The following is a 16,732-nucleotide window of genomic DNA, read 5'->3' as shown; positions in this document are numbered from 1 at the left end:
CCATTTGCATCTATCTGAAGAAAGAGTAATATTTAAAAAAAAAAACCAATCGAAAGCGAACAATTGGCGAACCCAACATCTTTTTGCAAAAACACACACCTTTGTTTTAGCTTTTTCTAGAACTATTGATATAAATATATTAAAAACAATACAAAAAACGACACATACAATTTATGTTTAAATATAACAGCAACACGCCCACGAGCAACAGCAACAGAGTAGCAACAGCTGAGGAGCCATCCATAAAACAACCAGAAGCCACCCACACAGCACACCACCCAGCCCCAGAGCTATGCCAGCCATACTAAGGAGTGGCATATCAGCCAGTCGTGCCGATCGGAACATCTATATAAGCCTGCTGGTGGTGTCGTTTTCCCTTTTTACTCTAATCTTTACTCAATTATTTCAATTACTACGTTTTCCTAATGTACGTCTACTACTAAATTATACCAATTATAAGAAAATGTATAAAAATGGCAAAAAAAAAGCAGAGCATTTGGTGTTATTGTTGCATTTCATTGGTCTGAAATTTGCAAAAGAATTAAAAATAATTCAATTTAAATTTTTGGCCAGAGTTGAGCAGGCTTGCATTTTGGTTCTAGCTATCGATAGCCATGAAAGCGATAATTGAGAATGAACGAACATCGGACTCATTCATGTACGGTACAAAATATTAATTCAGAGCATTAATGCACGAGTATAAATCAAAGCTAATCACTAAATTCTCTGTACTTTCGCCCTCACAATCTCTGATTGAAGTCTAGTGGAGGGACTTGGCGATAGGTAGATTAACATATCGATGGACCTGCTGGGCCGCCCCCCACTTTTTCTTCCAACTCGCACCCATTTTAATATTATTAACGGAAAACACCCTCAGCCCACAGAAAATTGATTCATCAATCGGATAAATTTATTCTTTCAGGGTTGAGCGTCTTATTTTGCTAAGAATCCGAAAATTTTTCTTTCCACCCCACGACCATTTAAGGTATACATATAAATTTTAACTTAGAAAATGAGTTCGATGTATATTTAGGGAATGTCTGTATTTAATTTTTAAAGTATTTTCAAGTGTATAGGGTATCCAAAGTCCCATACGCATGTATGCTATCCTTGGGACAAAGGATATAATCGAATTCAGGAAATGTTGTAAGTCTAAGGCTCCACGCAATACAAATCAAGTCAATCTGTATTGAAGATCCATTTCAACGAAATTTTGCAGATTATACATAGATACAGTGAATGCATCTTGATAGATATACCTACAATATAAACATTTAAAACATATAAAAAGGTTAATAGCACGTCAGTCTAAGTAAAAGTCATTACTAATGTCTTAAGCATCACAAGGAACTTTAATATTTTTTTTTTTTTTTTTATATTTAATCGCTACAGCGAAATTGGTTGGTCGCAGAGATGAGTCCGCATTGACCAGGCACTTCAGTTTTGTGTTGAATATTATAGAAAGTTACTGAAAATTTTGAACTCAAAAAAGAGTTGTTTGCCGAACGAACACTAGAATTAGAATGGATCATCAAATTCGAGGAATCTGATTTAAGACTACGGTATATTTTACGGTATATTTTGAAAATGAATATTATTTTCGAGGCCCCGACGGTATATTTTTATCGATAATTCCGCTGCAGCTCTGCACCCCACCCCGCCCGTATCGTTCCACCAGCGGCTGTATAAAGATTATTAATCATTTGTTTTTCGTTTCAATTCGATCGATAATGTCAATGCAGTAACTTCGATTCCGGATCACAAATTGGAAACAGTAAAAACCCTACGAAAATGGGCCAAAAAGTGTCGCGCACCGACTTTGAATGGGTGTACACGGAGGAGCCGCATGCCTCGCGCCGTAAAATCATACTCGAAAAGTATCCGCAAATCAAGAAGCTATTCGGACACGACCCGAACTTCAAATGGATTGCCGGCGCTATGGTCTTGACACAGATACTGGCCCTGTTCGTTGTCAAGGATCTGTCGTGGTCATGGCTAATTGTGGCGGCCTACTGCTTTGGCGGCATCATTAACCACTCGCTGATGTTGGCCGTCCACGAGATATCGCACAATCTGGCCTTTGGACACAGCCGTCCCTTTCACAATCGCATGCTGGGATTCGTCTGCAATCTGCCCATTGGCCTACCCATGAGCATATCGTTCAAGAAATATCACCTCGAGCATCATCGGTATGTATTGGATGCTATGACGTTATTCTATATATCATATATGTATGTATACTCCTCTATGAGTAGGTCTTCTTCACACCCATACAGTGACATTCAATCGTTTACAGTTACGTGCCGGGTCTGCGGTGGCAGAGGTGCGGCCTGCGACAGTTGAGCTTTAAATTGTTGTTGCTGGGGCGTAGTCATAAAACATGAACAGTAAATGTGGGGGCCCCTACTCCATCCTCCCGGCCCTTTTGTACATTTGTTTGCATTTGCCTATAAAGCCGGTGCGGTGAACGTTATTCAACACTGGTGGCCGCCGGTGTCTGCCGCAATGATAATTCCATTTGAAATATACGCCCCATGATAAGCTACACGACCGTGAGTCAATTTCTTAGCTCCAATTAAATTTCTTGGAAAATGTCAAGTGTCTGAAAAAATGTACAACTCATTTATAGCTTAAGGCATATAGCCAGAAAGCTCTCAGTACTGTATATCTATGCATATCTAAATCCCTGCATTTCCTCAAATTGGTCATTTTCAAGCGCCTATCTGCTGCAAATGTTCCCCAATTGAATTACTAAACTCCTTGTACCAAATATTTATGATTACAGTCTCTCATTCACTAAAAGTGGACTTACCTGATAAAGGGGCATCAACTTTTTATCTAATCTCGTCTCAAGTGCCTTGTTAATAGTCGTACAACTAGCTGAAAAATACCTTGTTGAATCCTGAGACTAATTATAGGTTTTTTTTTCCCTTTCCACAGTTACCAGGGCGACGAGGCAATCGATACGGATATACCCACACTGCTGGAGGCACGACTCTTTGACACCACATTTGGAAAATTCCTTTGGGTCTGCCTGCAGCCGTTCTTCTATATATTCCGTCCGTTGATTATTAACCCGAAGCCACCGACACGCCTGGAGATCATCAATACCATTGTCCAGCTGACGTTCGACGCTTTGATTGTTTACTTTTTGGGTTGGAAGCCCTTGGCCTATCTGCTGATTGGTTCCATTCTGGCGATGGGTCTGCATCCGGTGGCGGGTCACTTTATATCAGAGCACTACATGTTTGCCAAGGGCTTCGAGACGTACTCGTACTATGGCCCTCTGAATTGGATTACTTTCAATGTGGGCTACCACAACGAGCATCATGATTTTCCCGCTGTACCCGGCTCTCGCCTGCCAGAGGTGAAGCGCATTGCCCCGGAATTCTACGACACAATGCCGCAGCACACCAGCTGGAGCCGTGTGCTGTACGACTTCATCATGGATCCCGCTGTGGGTCCCTATGCCCGGGTGAAGCGTCGTCAGCGTGGACTGGCCTCCTAAACTGTCGCTGTTTTGGGTTTACTCAAGGTTTCCTGTCGTTAAATGTAATCTCAGCGTTAGGCCCCAATTGTGGGGTTTTCTATATACTACATATTCCACACGATTGAACCTGAAACAGAAACGGAACGATAGGCGATAACGAAAACCGAAGCAAACTGATTAGATATGGGCCTGGTTTGAGCATATTGTATGTGTCTGTATATATATATAATATCTGGTATTAATGCTGGACTGTGAGCCTAGTGTGTCCCACAAAGGACTAGCTAGGGAGAGCACTTTCGAGCGCTTTAATTAATTGTTACCTCATAAGTTGGAAAGCCTGTTAAATCTAGTGTGTAAAACGTGTCCTATATATGTATATACTAATGTCTTTAGTATTTTCTATACATATTTATATATATTTCGCTTTCCTTAAACAACCAAATCTTTTTTAATATCCTTTACGCTCTGTGTGTCATGTATTTTTGATATCCACTTGAAAAACTGTTACCGAAGAATCAAATAGTCAAAGAACCAGTCCTAATATTTGAACAAAAATAAAAACGAAACGTAAACAAAGCTATTGTAAAAGTACTATACACAAAAAATGGCTGATTCTCTGTGTGGCTGTGTGGGGCACACGTTGCACGTGGAGCAGTTTGTCTACGGCGATTGCATGCCGCACGTCATGTGTGGGGAGTCATTGAGCAGCAAATTGTAGACTCATCAACTGATAATATTAGTAACTCCGATAAGCGGGTCGTCTATCAAAACGTAAACGCAGACATTCTGTTGTTCATATGTACGATTCGCTTGAGGCCTAATATACCTTGAAGGTGTCTGGGGAATTGTGTAATCATTAGATCATTGGTGTTTTTGCTTCTGGATATATAGGGAGATAAAGACAGGCAGACTACCCAAAGATTGATTGTTTTCACAGTTAGATATCAGAAAAATTCTTTCAAAGGTAAATGGCGAGCCAATTCAGATCGATTTGCATTTAGTAATCTTTAAATTGTGTTAAACGTTGATGGTAAAGTCCAACCACAAACCAGACAACTGTGAAATTCTATATAATTTGCAATGACACGAACTTAATACATAACAAATAATGTAGAGCAAGAATATGTCTAATAGAAAGTCAAATAGTTAAAAAGAATCAAATAAACGTCATAACGAGGAGGAACGTTGTGAGACGCGTCTTAAGCCGCGTCACAACTCTTATACCCGGTACTCAGTACTACATCTGCACCTTAGCGGTTATTTGTCAAATTTTACATTTTCTCTTCATCTGTCATCTACATCAACAACACTACTCACGCCAACACGCTCCTTTAGCTCGCCACCCTCCCCTAGAGACACACACTGCAGAGTCAGGGCAGAGGCAGCGGCAGAGTCGTGGCCGAGGATGAGTCAGAGACGTGTCAGGGGAAGAGGCCTCTGCCACTGCGCGAAGCAGAGTGTGAATGAGAGAATGTGTAAAAGCAACAAAAGCTGCTGGACAGGGTGGGTTTAGCCACTGCAACTTAATTTCTTCATTGTGGCCATAATAATGATCCAATCGGATCCCAATTTGGTGATCAGATAGATATGGTCATTCCCTACGGAATGGCGTTTTTAGTTTTCTTTTATCTTTAAAATTGTAGATTTGGGAGGTTTTCGCCCTTTTGCGGGGGCGGAAGAGGGCGTGGCTGATTTTTGAAATACACTTGTAACAGTGTGAGCATACAGAAGTCTGGATGCAAAATTTGGTGGCTCTAGCTTTTATGGTCTCTGAGATCCAGGCGCTCAACAAGACGGACGGACAGACGGACAGACGGACGGACAGACAGACATGGCTCAATCGACTCGGCTATTGATGCTGATCAAGAATATATATACTTTATGGGGTCGGAGACGTTTCCTTCTGTGCGTTACATACAACCGTTATGTGCACAAATACAATATACCCTATTTACTCTTCGAGTACCGGGTATAAAAAAAATGCATATTCAATTGGATCCATCAGTTCTAGATATCTAGATATCTTCAGCTCAGGGAACATTTTTAGTTGTGTGGGAAGACCAAGCAAAACCCCTTCCGGCACCCACCAAATTACGAGTTGGGTAGACAATAGGTCAGGGTATCGTATACACAAAAAACAAGTGTGATTTTTCTTATATCTCAAATTTTAGCAATGGTAAGCCCTAGCAAAAAAACAAATACCGCCGGTCTGTAAACAATATTCCCCCAGGCAATACAATGCCTCGTATGTGTATGGGGGCTTTGAGTTTTAAATCAGTTATCAGTTCGGAATATTTTTATGGCCAGTTGTTTACGCGTTAGACAAGCAGGGAGTACACGCTGACTCTTGTCCAAATGAGTAACCTGGCTGACTCCCAAGTGGTGCACGTGGCCGTTGTAGCGTAGAATTTCCCTGATAGATGTCATTATCGCGTGTATCGCGTGATTCCTAAATTTAAAATACGTAGAGATTTTTCTTTAAATACTATTTATATATAATTTATTTATATGATAGAATTACATACGTGTTCAGGGGGAGCGGTGTCGTGAGGGTAAAAGATATATTTTTTGAGTGTGGCTTTTCGTACATTTTGTTTTGTTTTTTGGGGTGTGGAGGAGGGGGATCTATTTAAACAATAGTTAATGATCGGCTTAACCAAGGAGAATGGTTTATCCCCTTAATGGTTTTAGGGATTTGATTTTTTTGTATATATTTTTGGGCTGCCTGCATGGGTAACCCTATCATTTTGAGTTGTTTTTATTTTATACACATTTAAAAAATGATTTTACAAAGTGTTTTTCTTTTTTTTTTTGTTTTTTTTTTTCTTTTTGCATAAATCCTAAGCATTGTATTTTTTGTTTTTGTTTGTTTTTTATTTGTTGTACGTTAAATGTTATCTAGAGCATTTTGCAATTTTTTTGTTGGGTTTTTGTTTTATTTTTTAATTTTCTGTGGAAAGTTGCTGTTGTTGTTGTTATCGCGAGTCAACCTTACATTTGTTTATTAATTATAAATTAAAAATTATACATTTTTTCATTGTATTTTTAAGTGTAAACTTATCTGCCTACTGCACTAAATATATGTGTATGATCGCTTTATTAACAACGTTTTCTGCTTGTTAGATTTTAAACTTTTTAGGGGGAGAGGGGGAGGTGGTTCTTTATTCTACAGTTTTTTGTTTTGTTTTTTTTTTTAATCAAAAATGTATTTTCTCTTGGGGCGGAAACAAAAACAAATACAAAGAAAGCATTTTTTCGGGCGCCACGCGTTCATATTGGAAGATTGTTGTTAAATATTAAAGTAATAATTAACTATTACTGATGCTTTTGTTTGCAAAACGAAAAATGTACAAAAGTAAAAGGGGTAAACGAGAATAAGCAGAGAAATTTCCAAATTTAAATCTTATGCTTGCGGTGATATTAAAAAATATATAATGAATATTTTTAAATTAAAATAAAACTCAACGGCGCGCGCATTGTACAAAAAACTCAAAGGCGAACACAAAAAAGTGAAATTAAATTAACAAAAACTAAGAATAGCAGGTAATGGTATATCGTACGTAATATTGTAATAATAATCAATAAAAGTAAAAGTAAAAGAACGTTTAACGAACGTGAAGAAAAATGGGTCTCAATTATACATAAACAAAATTGCTATTCTGCCTTTTACAAGAGTGTGTGTGTGTGTGTGTATTTTAGCTTATCGCTTAAATTTAAATTCTTGTAATTATAATTTTTTGTTTTCTTTCTTTTTTCTGGGGGTTTTCTGTGTGGTGTGTTTTACGTTTTCGGATGCGTAATAATAGCAATAATAATTATGTAAATTATGTACTACAAAAACTCTCTCATTTCAAGTGACTTTTACTAAACTTAGTAAATGTGTGTATGTGTGTGTGTGTCGTGTAGTAGTAGTAGTAGTAGTAGTACTAGTTCTTCCTTCTTATTAAATCATGCGTAAAACACAAAACGGCTGTTGCTTGCAAATCCAATATCTATCCTCCTATCCTTTCGTCCTCTACTAGATCATATCTCTCTCTCTCTCTCTCATTGTCTATCGCGCCGATTGCACTGCCCGCTGCTTGCCCGGCGTCGCCATCGTTGTCGTTGCCGTTGCCATGCCATGATTACTACTACTACTACTACTGCTTACCGCCACGGTGACGGTCTTCGTGCAGCGTATACAAATGTAATCGTCATCGGCCTTGATCTGGCTGCGATTGAGACCCACACAGTACATGTGAAACCACTCGTTGCAGCCGCCATCGCACTGCACCCAGTCCACTTCGCGTCCCGTCGGCTTATGGCAGTTCTCCGCCCTGCATTCCTCCTCGTCATCCTCCTGGGCTGCCTGTTGATTGCGCTGGGCGTGCTTCTTCTGACCGCCGCCACCCGTTGGTGGTGCTGCTGCTGCTGTCGGTGTCGCTGCCCCCTGCGTTCCACTAGGAGTGCTCGGACTGTTGTTGTTGTTACTGTTACTATTGGTGTTGTTGTTGGTGTTGGTGTTGCTGCTGTTGCTATTGTTGTTGTTGTTGCTGTTGCTGCTATTATTGTTGGTGGAAGTGCGCTTACGTTTCTTATGCGCCGAACCAGGCGTGGCCGTTGGCGTGGGTGTGTTCGAGGCGCTACCCACTCCCGCCGCCCCCGATGCTGCAGCCGGGGACATATTTGAGTTGGTATTGCCGCCATTCGCCTGCTTATTCTCTGCATCGGCATCTGCTCCAGGTGTCGTTGCTGCTGCTGCTGCCGCCGCAGCTGCTGCTGCCGTCGTTTTGCTCTCACTCTTCCGATTGGCAGCCGCTCCACCACCGCCAGCATTCTTCTTGCTGGGCGTCTGCTTGGGTGTGTTCTGTTTCTTGCGTGGAACAGCCGCATTGCCGCCGCTGGCATCGTTCGAGCGCCGCTTCTTGTTGCGCCCATTGTTGGGTGTATTCGTGGCCGGCGTGCTGCTGCTGTTGTTGCTGTTGCTATTCGGACTGTTCTGTACGAGGAGGCTGTCGTTGGAGTCCTCGGCGCCGGAGTGAATGCTGGAGGATGCGGGCGGCAGAGATGTCGGCTGCTGTCGCTGACGCTGCAAATGCTGGGCCACACGGTTGTTGGCCTCCGCTTGGAGCATTGTCGGCGGCATTGTCTCCAGGATGCGCCACAGCTCGAGCGTCTCGTCAAGTGAGACCTCGAGGAGATCCCCCTCCATCATTAGATCTAGTAGATTCTCAATTTCGCTATCGGACAGCAGCTTGAGGAGATCGGAATTTGATTCGGTGTTCGTTGCGGGGCGGGGCAGCTCATCCTCGTCGTTACTGAAGCCATCCTCGACGATCCGTAGCCGGCACTCGTCATCATCATCATCATCATCGACATCCGACTCTGTGGAGCCGCTGGCCTCCTTGGCCATGCTGCCACGACGCCGGGGTTTGCGGGGACTGTTGATGTTGCCCACAACACCACCGCCACTACCGATGCCACCGCCCTCGGAGCGGCGCTTCTGCTGCTGGGCGAGAATCGCCTCCTGGGCCGCACTCACATCCGGGCTGGTGAGCGCCTTGCGGGCCCTGTCCTGCCAGTTCATGGCACGCTCCGCCAAACAACGCAATGCCTCATCCTCGGGCAGACGGATGGGCAGCTGCTGCAGCTGGACGAGCAGTGGAAGGATCGTCTCCAGGCGCGGCCGCTTCGAGCGCACACAGCTGGGGCACAGCCACTTGGGCCGATTCGCGGGCGGCACCATACCGCCTCCGATTCCTGCTCCTCCCCCATTCAGCAAACCATTCTGACTCGATGCCGACGGTGGTGGTGGCACACAGTCCTCGTGGAACCAATCGCGGCACAACTGACAATTGTACATGAGGCCACGGAACTCGGCCTTGCACAGACAGAACATGTCCCGCAGTGGGTTCTTGGTCATGTTCTGGCGCCTGAGGTCGCGCATGTCGAGCAGCTCCTGCTCCTCGGCGTGCTTAAAACTGTCGACAATCTCCGCCGGATTCTTCTCCTTCAGAAAGTCATCCTGCAACAGGGATTTTTTAAAGCAATCTAAATCAAAGAATACTTTCGACGACTCTACCTGGAAGCGCGGCTTGAGATCCGAATCAATGTTGATGGCATCCGCCCGTGGCATCAGCACCTCGAGCAGCGTATAGAACGTGCCCTTCTTCAGGAAGGCGTTCGCCGTATTATCCTTCCACTGATTGGCGCTATACAAGTGCCCCTGCATGCGGCTGAGCTCCTCCAACTGGATGGGTATATTCAGCCCACGCTCTATCATATTCTCGAGCGTGTGACAGTAGGTGACATGATTGTTCTGCTGCAGCTGCTCCACGGCTCGCAGCCACTCCCGCGCCTTGCGCAGTGCATCCTTGAGCAGACTGTGCGATGGCACCTGTCCGCTTATCTCGCTCGCCGACTTTAAGAACTGCTCAATCTCCGCCAGTTCGTGCTGTTGCGTTAAGCGGCGGAAATACTTGGCCGCCTGCGATTCCCACGACTCTATGTCGGCGCCTATTTGCTGCAGCTTGCGCATCTCCTTGTCCACGTATGGGTCTGTGGGATCCAAGTCTGCCGCTGCCATATGCAGCAGGTTCTTGACATCCTGATACGTCAGCTTCGAGCTGGTCTCCCTCAAGCCCTGCGAGCGTTTGTACCACTTGCACTGCTTCAGACGCTTCTGTAGTTGATCCAGCTGCTGCAGTTCAATCCGCAGCGAGCTGCCCTCACTGATCAGCGTCTCCAGTTCGTTCTCCTCGAGAGCCTCCAACGTTAGCTGCAGCTGCGCCTCCGCACGGTCCACAAATTGTTTGCCCAAAACGAGCAGCTCCCGCACCGAGGTGCCCTCATCGATGATGCAGCAAAGATTATCAATTTCCTGGACAAACAGCTCGAGCTCCTCCATTGTCAGCTTGTATTGGGCCGCCTCCTGATTGTGATCCGAACGAGTGCGTACCTGTGGTATCAGAGGAGCAACACCTAAAGCTTGAGAGGATCCAACTACAGGAAATGGAGCTAGATTCCTTACCTTATTGATGCCCAATTGCTGGATGACTGTGACGCACTTCTCCGCTTCGATGGCCGCTGCATTGAGGCGATCAATCAGCAACGATGAGGGAAACTTCTTGGTCTCCGCCTCTTTGCACAGCTCCTGCAGCTCGGTGAGTGTCACCGAGGTGGGTGTTTGGGCATCCACAATGTCCCGGCAGCGTGAGAGCCAACGCTCAAAGCTGTGCGCCTTGACCTTCAGTTTCTGCAACATCAGGGGCATCTCATCGAGCGTGTAGCGATAGATGAGCGTATGCTTCTCTGGGGCACAGCCACAGAGGACGGTATAATGCCGCAGACAGACAATCAGCTTGTCGTTGCACTCGCAGGCCACTGCCGAAAGGAAACACGTGGTGTTGCACTCCTGACAGTGCCGCTCATCATCGTTTACCAACTCAAAGGCGCGGCGCTCCGCTCGGGTAACACCCCACTCCAGCAGGGACTTGCGCAGCTTCTTTTCAGTGTCCACCATTTCGGCCATGTCGATGTAACAGGCGGTGGCTATGCCGAACGTCAGTTTGGCCGGCTCCAAGGCCATTTTGCACACCAGCTCGTCGTGGGAGAAGACACAAAAGCGACGCAGCATGGAATAATGATTGACGCACTCACGGCCCATCTTCAGCCAATCGGCGGGCGCAAAGTTGACGGCCTCGGCAAAGTTATAGCCCTGATTGAAGCCCGCATGATAGGCGCGCGGAAAGGTGATGACAAACTCGCCGGCATGCTGATCGGTGCGAAACACAGGCACCCGATTGTTCATCAATATATTGGGGTTCATAATTGTCACCAGCTGATGCAGCAGATCGGGCTGCGAGGAGAACAGCTCGGGTGCGGCGCGCTTCATGGTCTCCTCAAATTGTTCGGCACACGAGCCGGGCACGCCGTACCAGGTCTTCGGTTCGCCCCAGTGCAAATAGTTGATGGAATAGCTCCAGTGGTCCTCGTTGTGCCAGCAGAAGGCGGCAAAGCACATGCCCACATACATCCAGGGGGCATTCATGCCGCTAATATCCGCATTGATGTGCCCCAAAATGGAGTCCTCGAGCAGCGGCAGATTGTTCAGATTCCAGCTGGACTCGGCATACTCCTGATCGCCCGGCAGCAGATACAGCGAGCTCTTGGTGGGGAAGCCCGAACCATGATCCATTGTATGCAAATCGGCGCCATACTCGACGGTCACATCCTCATCGATCGATGAGACAATGCGCCAGAACTCACGCTCCACCGACTCGGTAGGCACCAAATGCACCGGCTTGCGGAAATATTCCTGTTTAAATTGATCCGCCATCTGGCCAAACTGCTGCAGGGTGTACTCCCTTTCGGCCTGCTCAAAGCCAAACGCCTCCTGGGGCTTGCTCACCTCCTCAACGACGCAGCGCGGACAAAGCCATTCACCTGATAATGGAATGGAATGGAATTAGTTGTAGCTGCGATAAGTGGGGGCTGCTGGTTGCTCTTACCTTTGGGTATGCTGGTCAAGGGCGGCAGCAGGCAGAACGTGTGGTAACTGTCGTCGCAGCCATCGCACAGCAGCATCGATTCTTCGACATCGCCGCGATTGCAGATGTGGCAAATGTACTTCATCAGTGGATCAATTAGTGGCGGAGCAGCTGGCGTCGGTTCGTTGTTGGTCTTAGCCTTGTTGGGACCGCCGCGGCCAGCAGGTATGCCGCCAGCAGGCATGCCACCGCCTTGCACAGCATTGAAACTGCTCAGAAGATCGCGTTTAAAGTCCTCCTTTGTCTCCGTTTTGATGACCACACCACCCGCAGACCCATCCTTGCCACAGGATGCGCCGCCTGCCAGGCCGCAGCTGGCAGTGGAGTTGCCAAAGCGCTTGGAGCGACGTGTGTTCGTCTCATTGGGTGGTGCGATCTGCTGACGTGTGGCTATCTCGTGGGCCTTGTACTCGGTGCCCACATCTTCGAGCTTCACTGGCGTGGGCGTGCCGCTGGCCGTGGCTGCGGCAGCTGCTGCAGCTGGACCCAGAACCTTGCCCGAGGTGTACACCTCGAAGGGATGGAGAATGCGCTCGTAGTGACTCTTCAGGGTAGCGCCAACACTCTTGCTGGATGGATACTGCATACGATTGGCCACCTTCGCCCACTTGCGGTCCTTGGTGGTCTGCTCCATGCCGCCCTCCTCGTGCACAATGCGATGGAGGGTGTACAGATCGAGGGCCTTGCGCTCCACCATCGGGATCTTGAGGGAGGAGCCTTGCAGCTCCCAAAACTTGGCGATTTGATCCAGGAAATTGAGCTTCACCCTGGTCTTGGCCTCCAGCTCGTTGAGCCGCTGAACACGCGGCACAAAACGCAGCTTGTCCACATCCACGGCAAACGATGGCGACCATGTCGCCGGCGGCTGGATCTTGGCAATGCCATGCTTCTCGGCCACCGATCGAATCTTGCTGATGTAGGCCAGCGGATTCTTGAATTCCTCTATAGTTGGCCGAAACACGGGGCACTCGGGCGGCGTGTCAAAGTGAAACTCCTCATTCTTGCCCTGATCAAACTTATTGCTGCTGTGCGGCTGCGTGTGCACCGTCTTCTTGTGCACTGTGGGCGTGGGATGGGGACAACTGTTGTGGTACTTCCTGCTCGCCGACACACTGCTGCTGGCATGGTTCATGGGAACGCTTGGCATTGGACGCTCCGTTGAGGCAGCCGGCGAGGGGCCATGCCCACTGGCGGCCGAAGCAGCAGCTGGTGTTGAGGGTTCATCGTTTGGATTCGATTTCTTGCCGGATTCACTGCCGCTCGCCGGACCATTTCCCGTCGAGTTGCGTGTGCGAAGACGACGCGCCGGTGTGGCGGTTCCGTTCGAGGAGGATGTGTTTCCCGATCCCCCGCCGCCACTGCTGCTACTGTTGCCACCGCCGGAGCTGGCGGTCGTGGTATTGTCCGCCTCGGTTTTGGCGGACATCGCTTTAATCTGATTTCAGTTGAAAATTATTGCGTTCGGCTCTGAAAAAATCAAGTTCACGAATAAGCAATTGTTGTAGTTAAGGCTTGTTTGCTTTAAATGCTGAAACGATTTATGCTAGAGTCTAGTTTCGGCTGTTTTAGCTTTTTTTCTATATTTTATTCCTGGGGTTGAACATCCACTCTTTCCTCTCCCCGTAACGTTTTATTGATATGGCAACTCTGTGGCTGCGTCTTTTCTACTTTTTTTTTTTTTTTCATTTACAACTATAGTTGCAAATTTGTATATTTACACACACGCTTCTTTTGACAGAGATACACACAAACAGTGGTTTCAATTAGCATTAACTGTCAGTTTTTTTTAATATTAAACATACATTTTCCAATTACACCTTTGTCTTTGGTATTGATCGATTTTACAGTCACTGAAAATCTTCCATTATAACCTGTGACCCACTGTATGTACATAAAACTACTCACACACAGTCACGGTTATATAGACACCTCTATACATATATTTCGTGTACATAATAAATGTACTCAACCCTCGCCCTACAGCGGCAGAGGCAGGTAAACAAATATTTACGGACGACAGGGCAAGTGCATTTTCGTTGTAGCACCGTTATTACTCCCTCTAATGTTGGTCGTAAAATCCGAACCAGTGTTGTCAAATGTTAGCATGATCGAAGAATAGAATAGGTAAATTGAAGGGGTGAGACGCTCTGCTCTGATGTTCGATGACAGTCTTCATTTTGTTGTTAGCTATCTCCATCCCTCGTCCAACTCTGTTCGATTAGCAGGAAGGGGTGGAGAGGGGAGTATGCAACAGCGATTGAGCAGCAAAATACTGAATTTGTTGCATACAAAAGTGGAGCACCAGCACCCCCAACACAAACAAAACACCCCTCCCCTTCCACGACACGGGCACGGGGCGGCATGTGAGTATGTATAACATAGCGACCGATAAGCTTACAAATTCAATATGCCTTTACATGTAAATGTACATGGATGTAGATGAAATGTATTAAGGCAAAACAAGCATACACTCCGCGACAGGACATGCATAAATATATATTACATATGTATGTATGTACATATGCATTTCGCTAGGTGAAAGTAAATTTTTGCGAAATTTGAAATGGCTCTGACGAAATTCTAAATCGGAAATGAGCCATATTGAAAAACGTCAACTTGCTTGTCTTCTGAGTTCCGGTTAAGGTCTTCAGTTTTGTTTTTTATTTTAATAGCTAGACAAAAGGAAGCCGCAGCCAGTCGTCAACGAGCTTTGGCTTTGGCTGTGGTGGTTGTTGTAACACACAACACACAGAGGCACACACACAAATGTGGGGCGCACCGCACCACCCAGCAGCAGAGCATGCGAAAAAAGGGAGTAAAAGTGGGTGGAGGAGTAGAGTCGATCAGGAAGAGCCCGTCTGCCTCTCCCTCTCCTACGCTTGCTCTCCTAGAGAGATGAGCGGCGAGTACCGTTTTTTGTGTATCAAGTGAGCAAAGTACATTGGAAGCGACTGCGACGTAGACAGCGACGCCGCATGCTGCGTTTGATTTCGTTTCTGGGGGATAATGTTCCCCCTATTTGAAAATACTCTTGATTAATATCGAATATTATTAATTAGCGGACCTTTCGGGCCCAAACCTTTAGAATTTCACACAAACAACTGGCTGCGAGCCGAATCTTTTATTTTCTGGTTTATTGATCGTGTGGATTGGTTGGGATAGGCAAAAGTAAAGCCTAAGCCGAAAGCTTCTTTTATATAATTTCCATTTTCAGCCTCACAGCACACACTCACATGCACGCACTCAGCTTACACAGGCATAGACGACACACAGAAGTCCGTATGTGGATATATACAGGTATACAATTATATACACACACCGTTGTGTTTTCTCTATACATAAATATGTATGATTTTTTTATATTTTTTTTGTAGCGAAATTAGCTCTAAAAATCATGTTACTTTTTCCAATGCACACACACACACGCACACACGGGGCGCACTTATACACTCGCTCAATAATTAATTGCAGCTCAAGAGAGCGTGTTGCCAACACCAACACCAAAAACAGTAACAACAATCGTTGACGTTGTGATTTTACGCATTTGCTCTGCCATATTGCACATTAGAGGCAGAAGGAAAGAAGAGAGTTGAGTTGGTTCATTTCGTTTCGATTCGTTCAAAAGTAAATGCAGCACTGTACTTTTTACAAAAGTTTACTTTTCCCATTACATTTGTTACTCGACATATATGTGTATATATTCTCCGTACAATCAGCGGCATTATTTTGAGTTTTCAAGCGTGGGGGATCACAATATTTCATTTCCTTTTTTCGTCTTTTTTTTTTGCTATGATGGCGACCACGGCAGCGACGCAACGCACTTTACAGCGCTGTCGCGCTGCTGCTGCTAGCGTATGTACATATGTGTGTAATTCATGCGCCAGATACGCGATTCACATAATTTTGCTTGCTTGACTTTTACACTGTCCGCCACGCAGCTATTTTTTGTTCTCTGCAACCTGGCAGAATCGTACCATTGTTATTATTAGATGAATTTTCACTTTTTATTACAAATTTTTTCGGCAGTCAACTGCGCTGCCAGCACGGGAGAACACACACATACAAACATTTTTCTTTGATTTAATGCGGGGGGTTGTTCGCCCTAAGGGCCATTACAGGGCTTATAATAAAAACTTTTCTTACATTTTTCGCTGAATTTCCTTCATGTATGTCGGCTATTTCAAGTTAGTGTATTCATTTTCTTCGGTTTTCGTTGCTAATTAAACATTTTCAGCCATCAGTAAATCTTAAAAACTCACTCACGCACACACTCATACACTTGCACTGGCTAAGGAAAAACTCACTGTCGTCATAGGTAGCAAACCCCGCGCACGTTTGGCAAAACGAAACAAACTATATGTTCCACAAAACCACCGAGCACAGCACTTGCAAACTTGATTAAATATGTATTTATTTTGTTAATTCTTCCGTTTTGTCTGCGTTTTTTCCTCCATGTGTCGATTGGGTCTTTCTACATCGCGAAATTATCGGATATACCGCAATATACCAGAAATGTATTAAATATACCATAAATCATGTGTGCCGTGTGAGCGAACTTAACCCACTTAGACTCCCTCTCTTTGAATATGGTGATTATTTCTTCTAGTGGATCCATCCTCTTAACTTATCAAAAAAAACTGATCATGTTCCTTTATTTCACTCCCACTAAATGCTCTTCCTAAAATATTTAGATTGCAAAACTACCTGTCCAACC

At 45.5% G+C, this 16,732-nt stretch overlaps 2 protein-coding genes across 3 annotated transcripts; one reads left to right on the top strand and one right to left on the bottom strand.

The window, feature by feature from the left end:
- The first annotated feature begins 1,671 nt into the window (after window positions 1-1,671).
- On the top strand, window positions 1,672-3,693 carry LOC117901448 (sphingolipid delta(4)-desaturase DES1). The gene is made up of 2 exons (XM_034812193.1): window positions 1,672-2,189; window positions 2,941-3,693. Exons 1-2 carry the CDS (start codon window positions 1,792-1,794, stop codon window positions 3,506-3,508), a joined length of 966 nt encoding a protein of 321 aa, XP_034668084.1. The 5' UTR covers window positions 1,672-1,791; the 3' UTR covers window positions 3,509-3,693.
- Window positions 3,694-7,231: 3,538 nt separating this feature from the next.
- Window positions 7,232-16,494, bottom strand: LOC117902113 (lysine-specific demethylase lid). Of its 2 annotated transcripts, none has more exons than XM_034813226.1 (5): window positions 16,162-16,494; window positions 11,980-13,485; window positions 10,500-11,914; window positions 9,552-10,427; window positions 7,232-9,494 (listed from the first exon to the last, which is right to left on the bottom strand). In XM_034813226.1, exons 2-5 carry the CDS (start codon window positions 13,442-13,444, stop codon window positions 7,542-7,544), a joined length of 5,709 nt encoding a protein of 1,902 aa, XP_034669117.1. In that variant the 5' UTR covers window positions 13,445-13,485; window positions 16,162-16,494; the 3' UTR covers window positions 7,232-7,541. The 2 variants fall into 2 exon arrangements, with proteins under 2 accessions (XP_034669117.1, XP_034669118.1); XM_034813227.1 differs by having other exon boundaries at window positions 16,323-16,494.
- Between the last annotated feature and the right edge of the window lie 238 nt (window positions 16,495-16,732).

The sequence above is a fragment of the Drosophila subobscura genome, chromosome U (genome assembly GCF_008121235.1).
Source record: "Drosophila subobscura isolate 14011-0131.10 chromosome U, UCBerk_Dsub_1.0, whole genome shotgun sequence".
Taxonomy (NCBI): domain Eukaryota; kingdom Metazoa; phylum Arthropoda; class Insecta; order Diptera; family Drosophilidae; genus Drosophila; species Drosophila subobscura.
This window is presented reverse-complemented; position numbering and strand designations above follow the sequence as displayed.

Bases quoted from the DNA above. Each gene is read 5' to 3' on its own strand.
- LOC117902113 (XM_034813226.1), bottom strand. From the start codon at position 13,444: ATGTCCGCCAAAACCGAGGCGGACAATACCACGACCGCCAGCTCCGGC. The intron at 11,915-11,979 runs GTAAGAGCAACC...TTCCATTATCAG, and splicing joins CTTGACCAGCATACCCAAAG to GTGAATGGCTTTGTCCGCGC. The intron at 10,428-10,499 runs GTAAGGAATCTA...CTGATACCACAG, and splicing joins AGCAATTGGGCATCAATAAG to GTACGCACTCGTTCGGATCA.
- LOC117901448 (XM_034812193.1), top strand. From the start codon at position 1,792: ATGGGCCAAAAAGTGTCGCGCACCGACTTTGAATGGGTGTACACGGAG. The intron at 2,190-2,940 runs GTATGTATTGGA...CCCTTTCCACAG, and splicing joins TATCACCTCGAGCATCATCG to TTACCAGGGCGACGAGGCAA.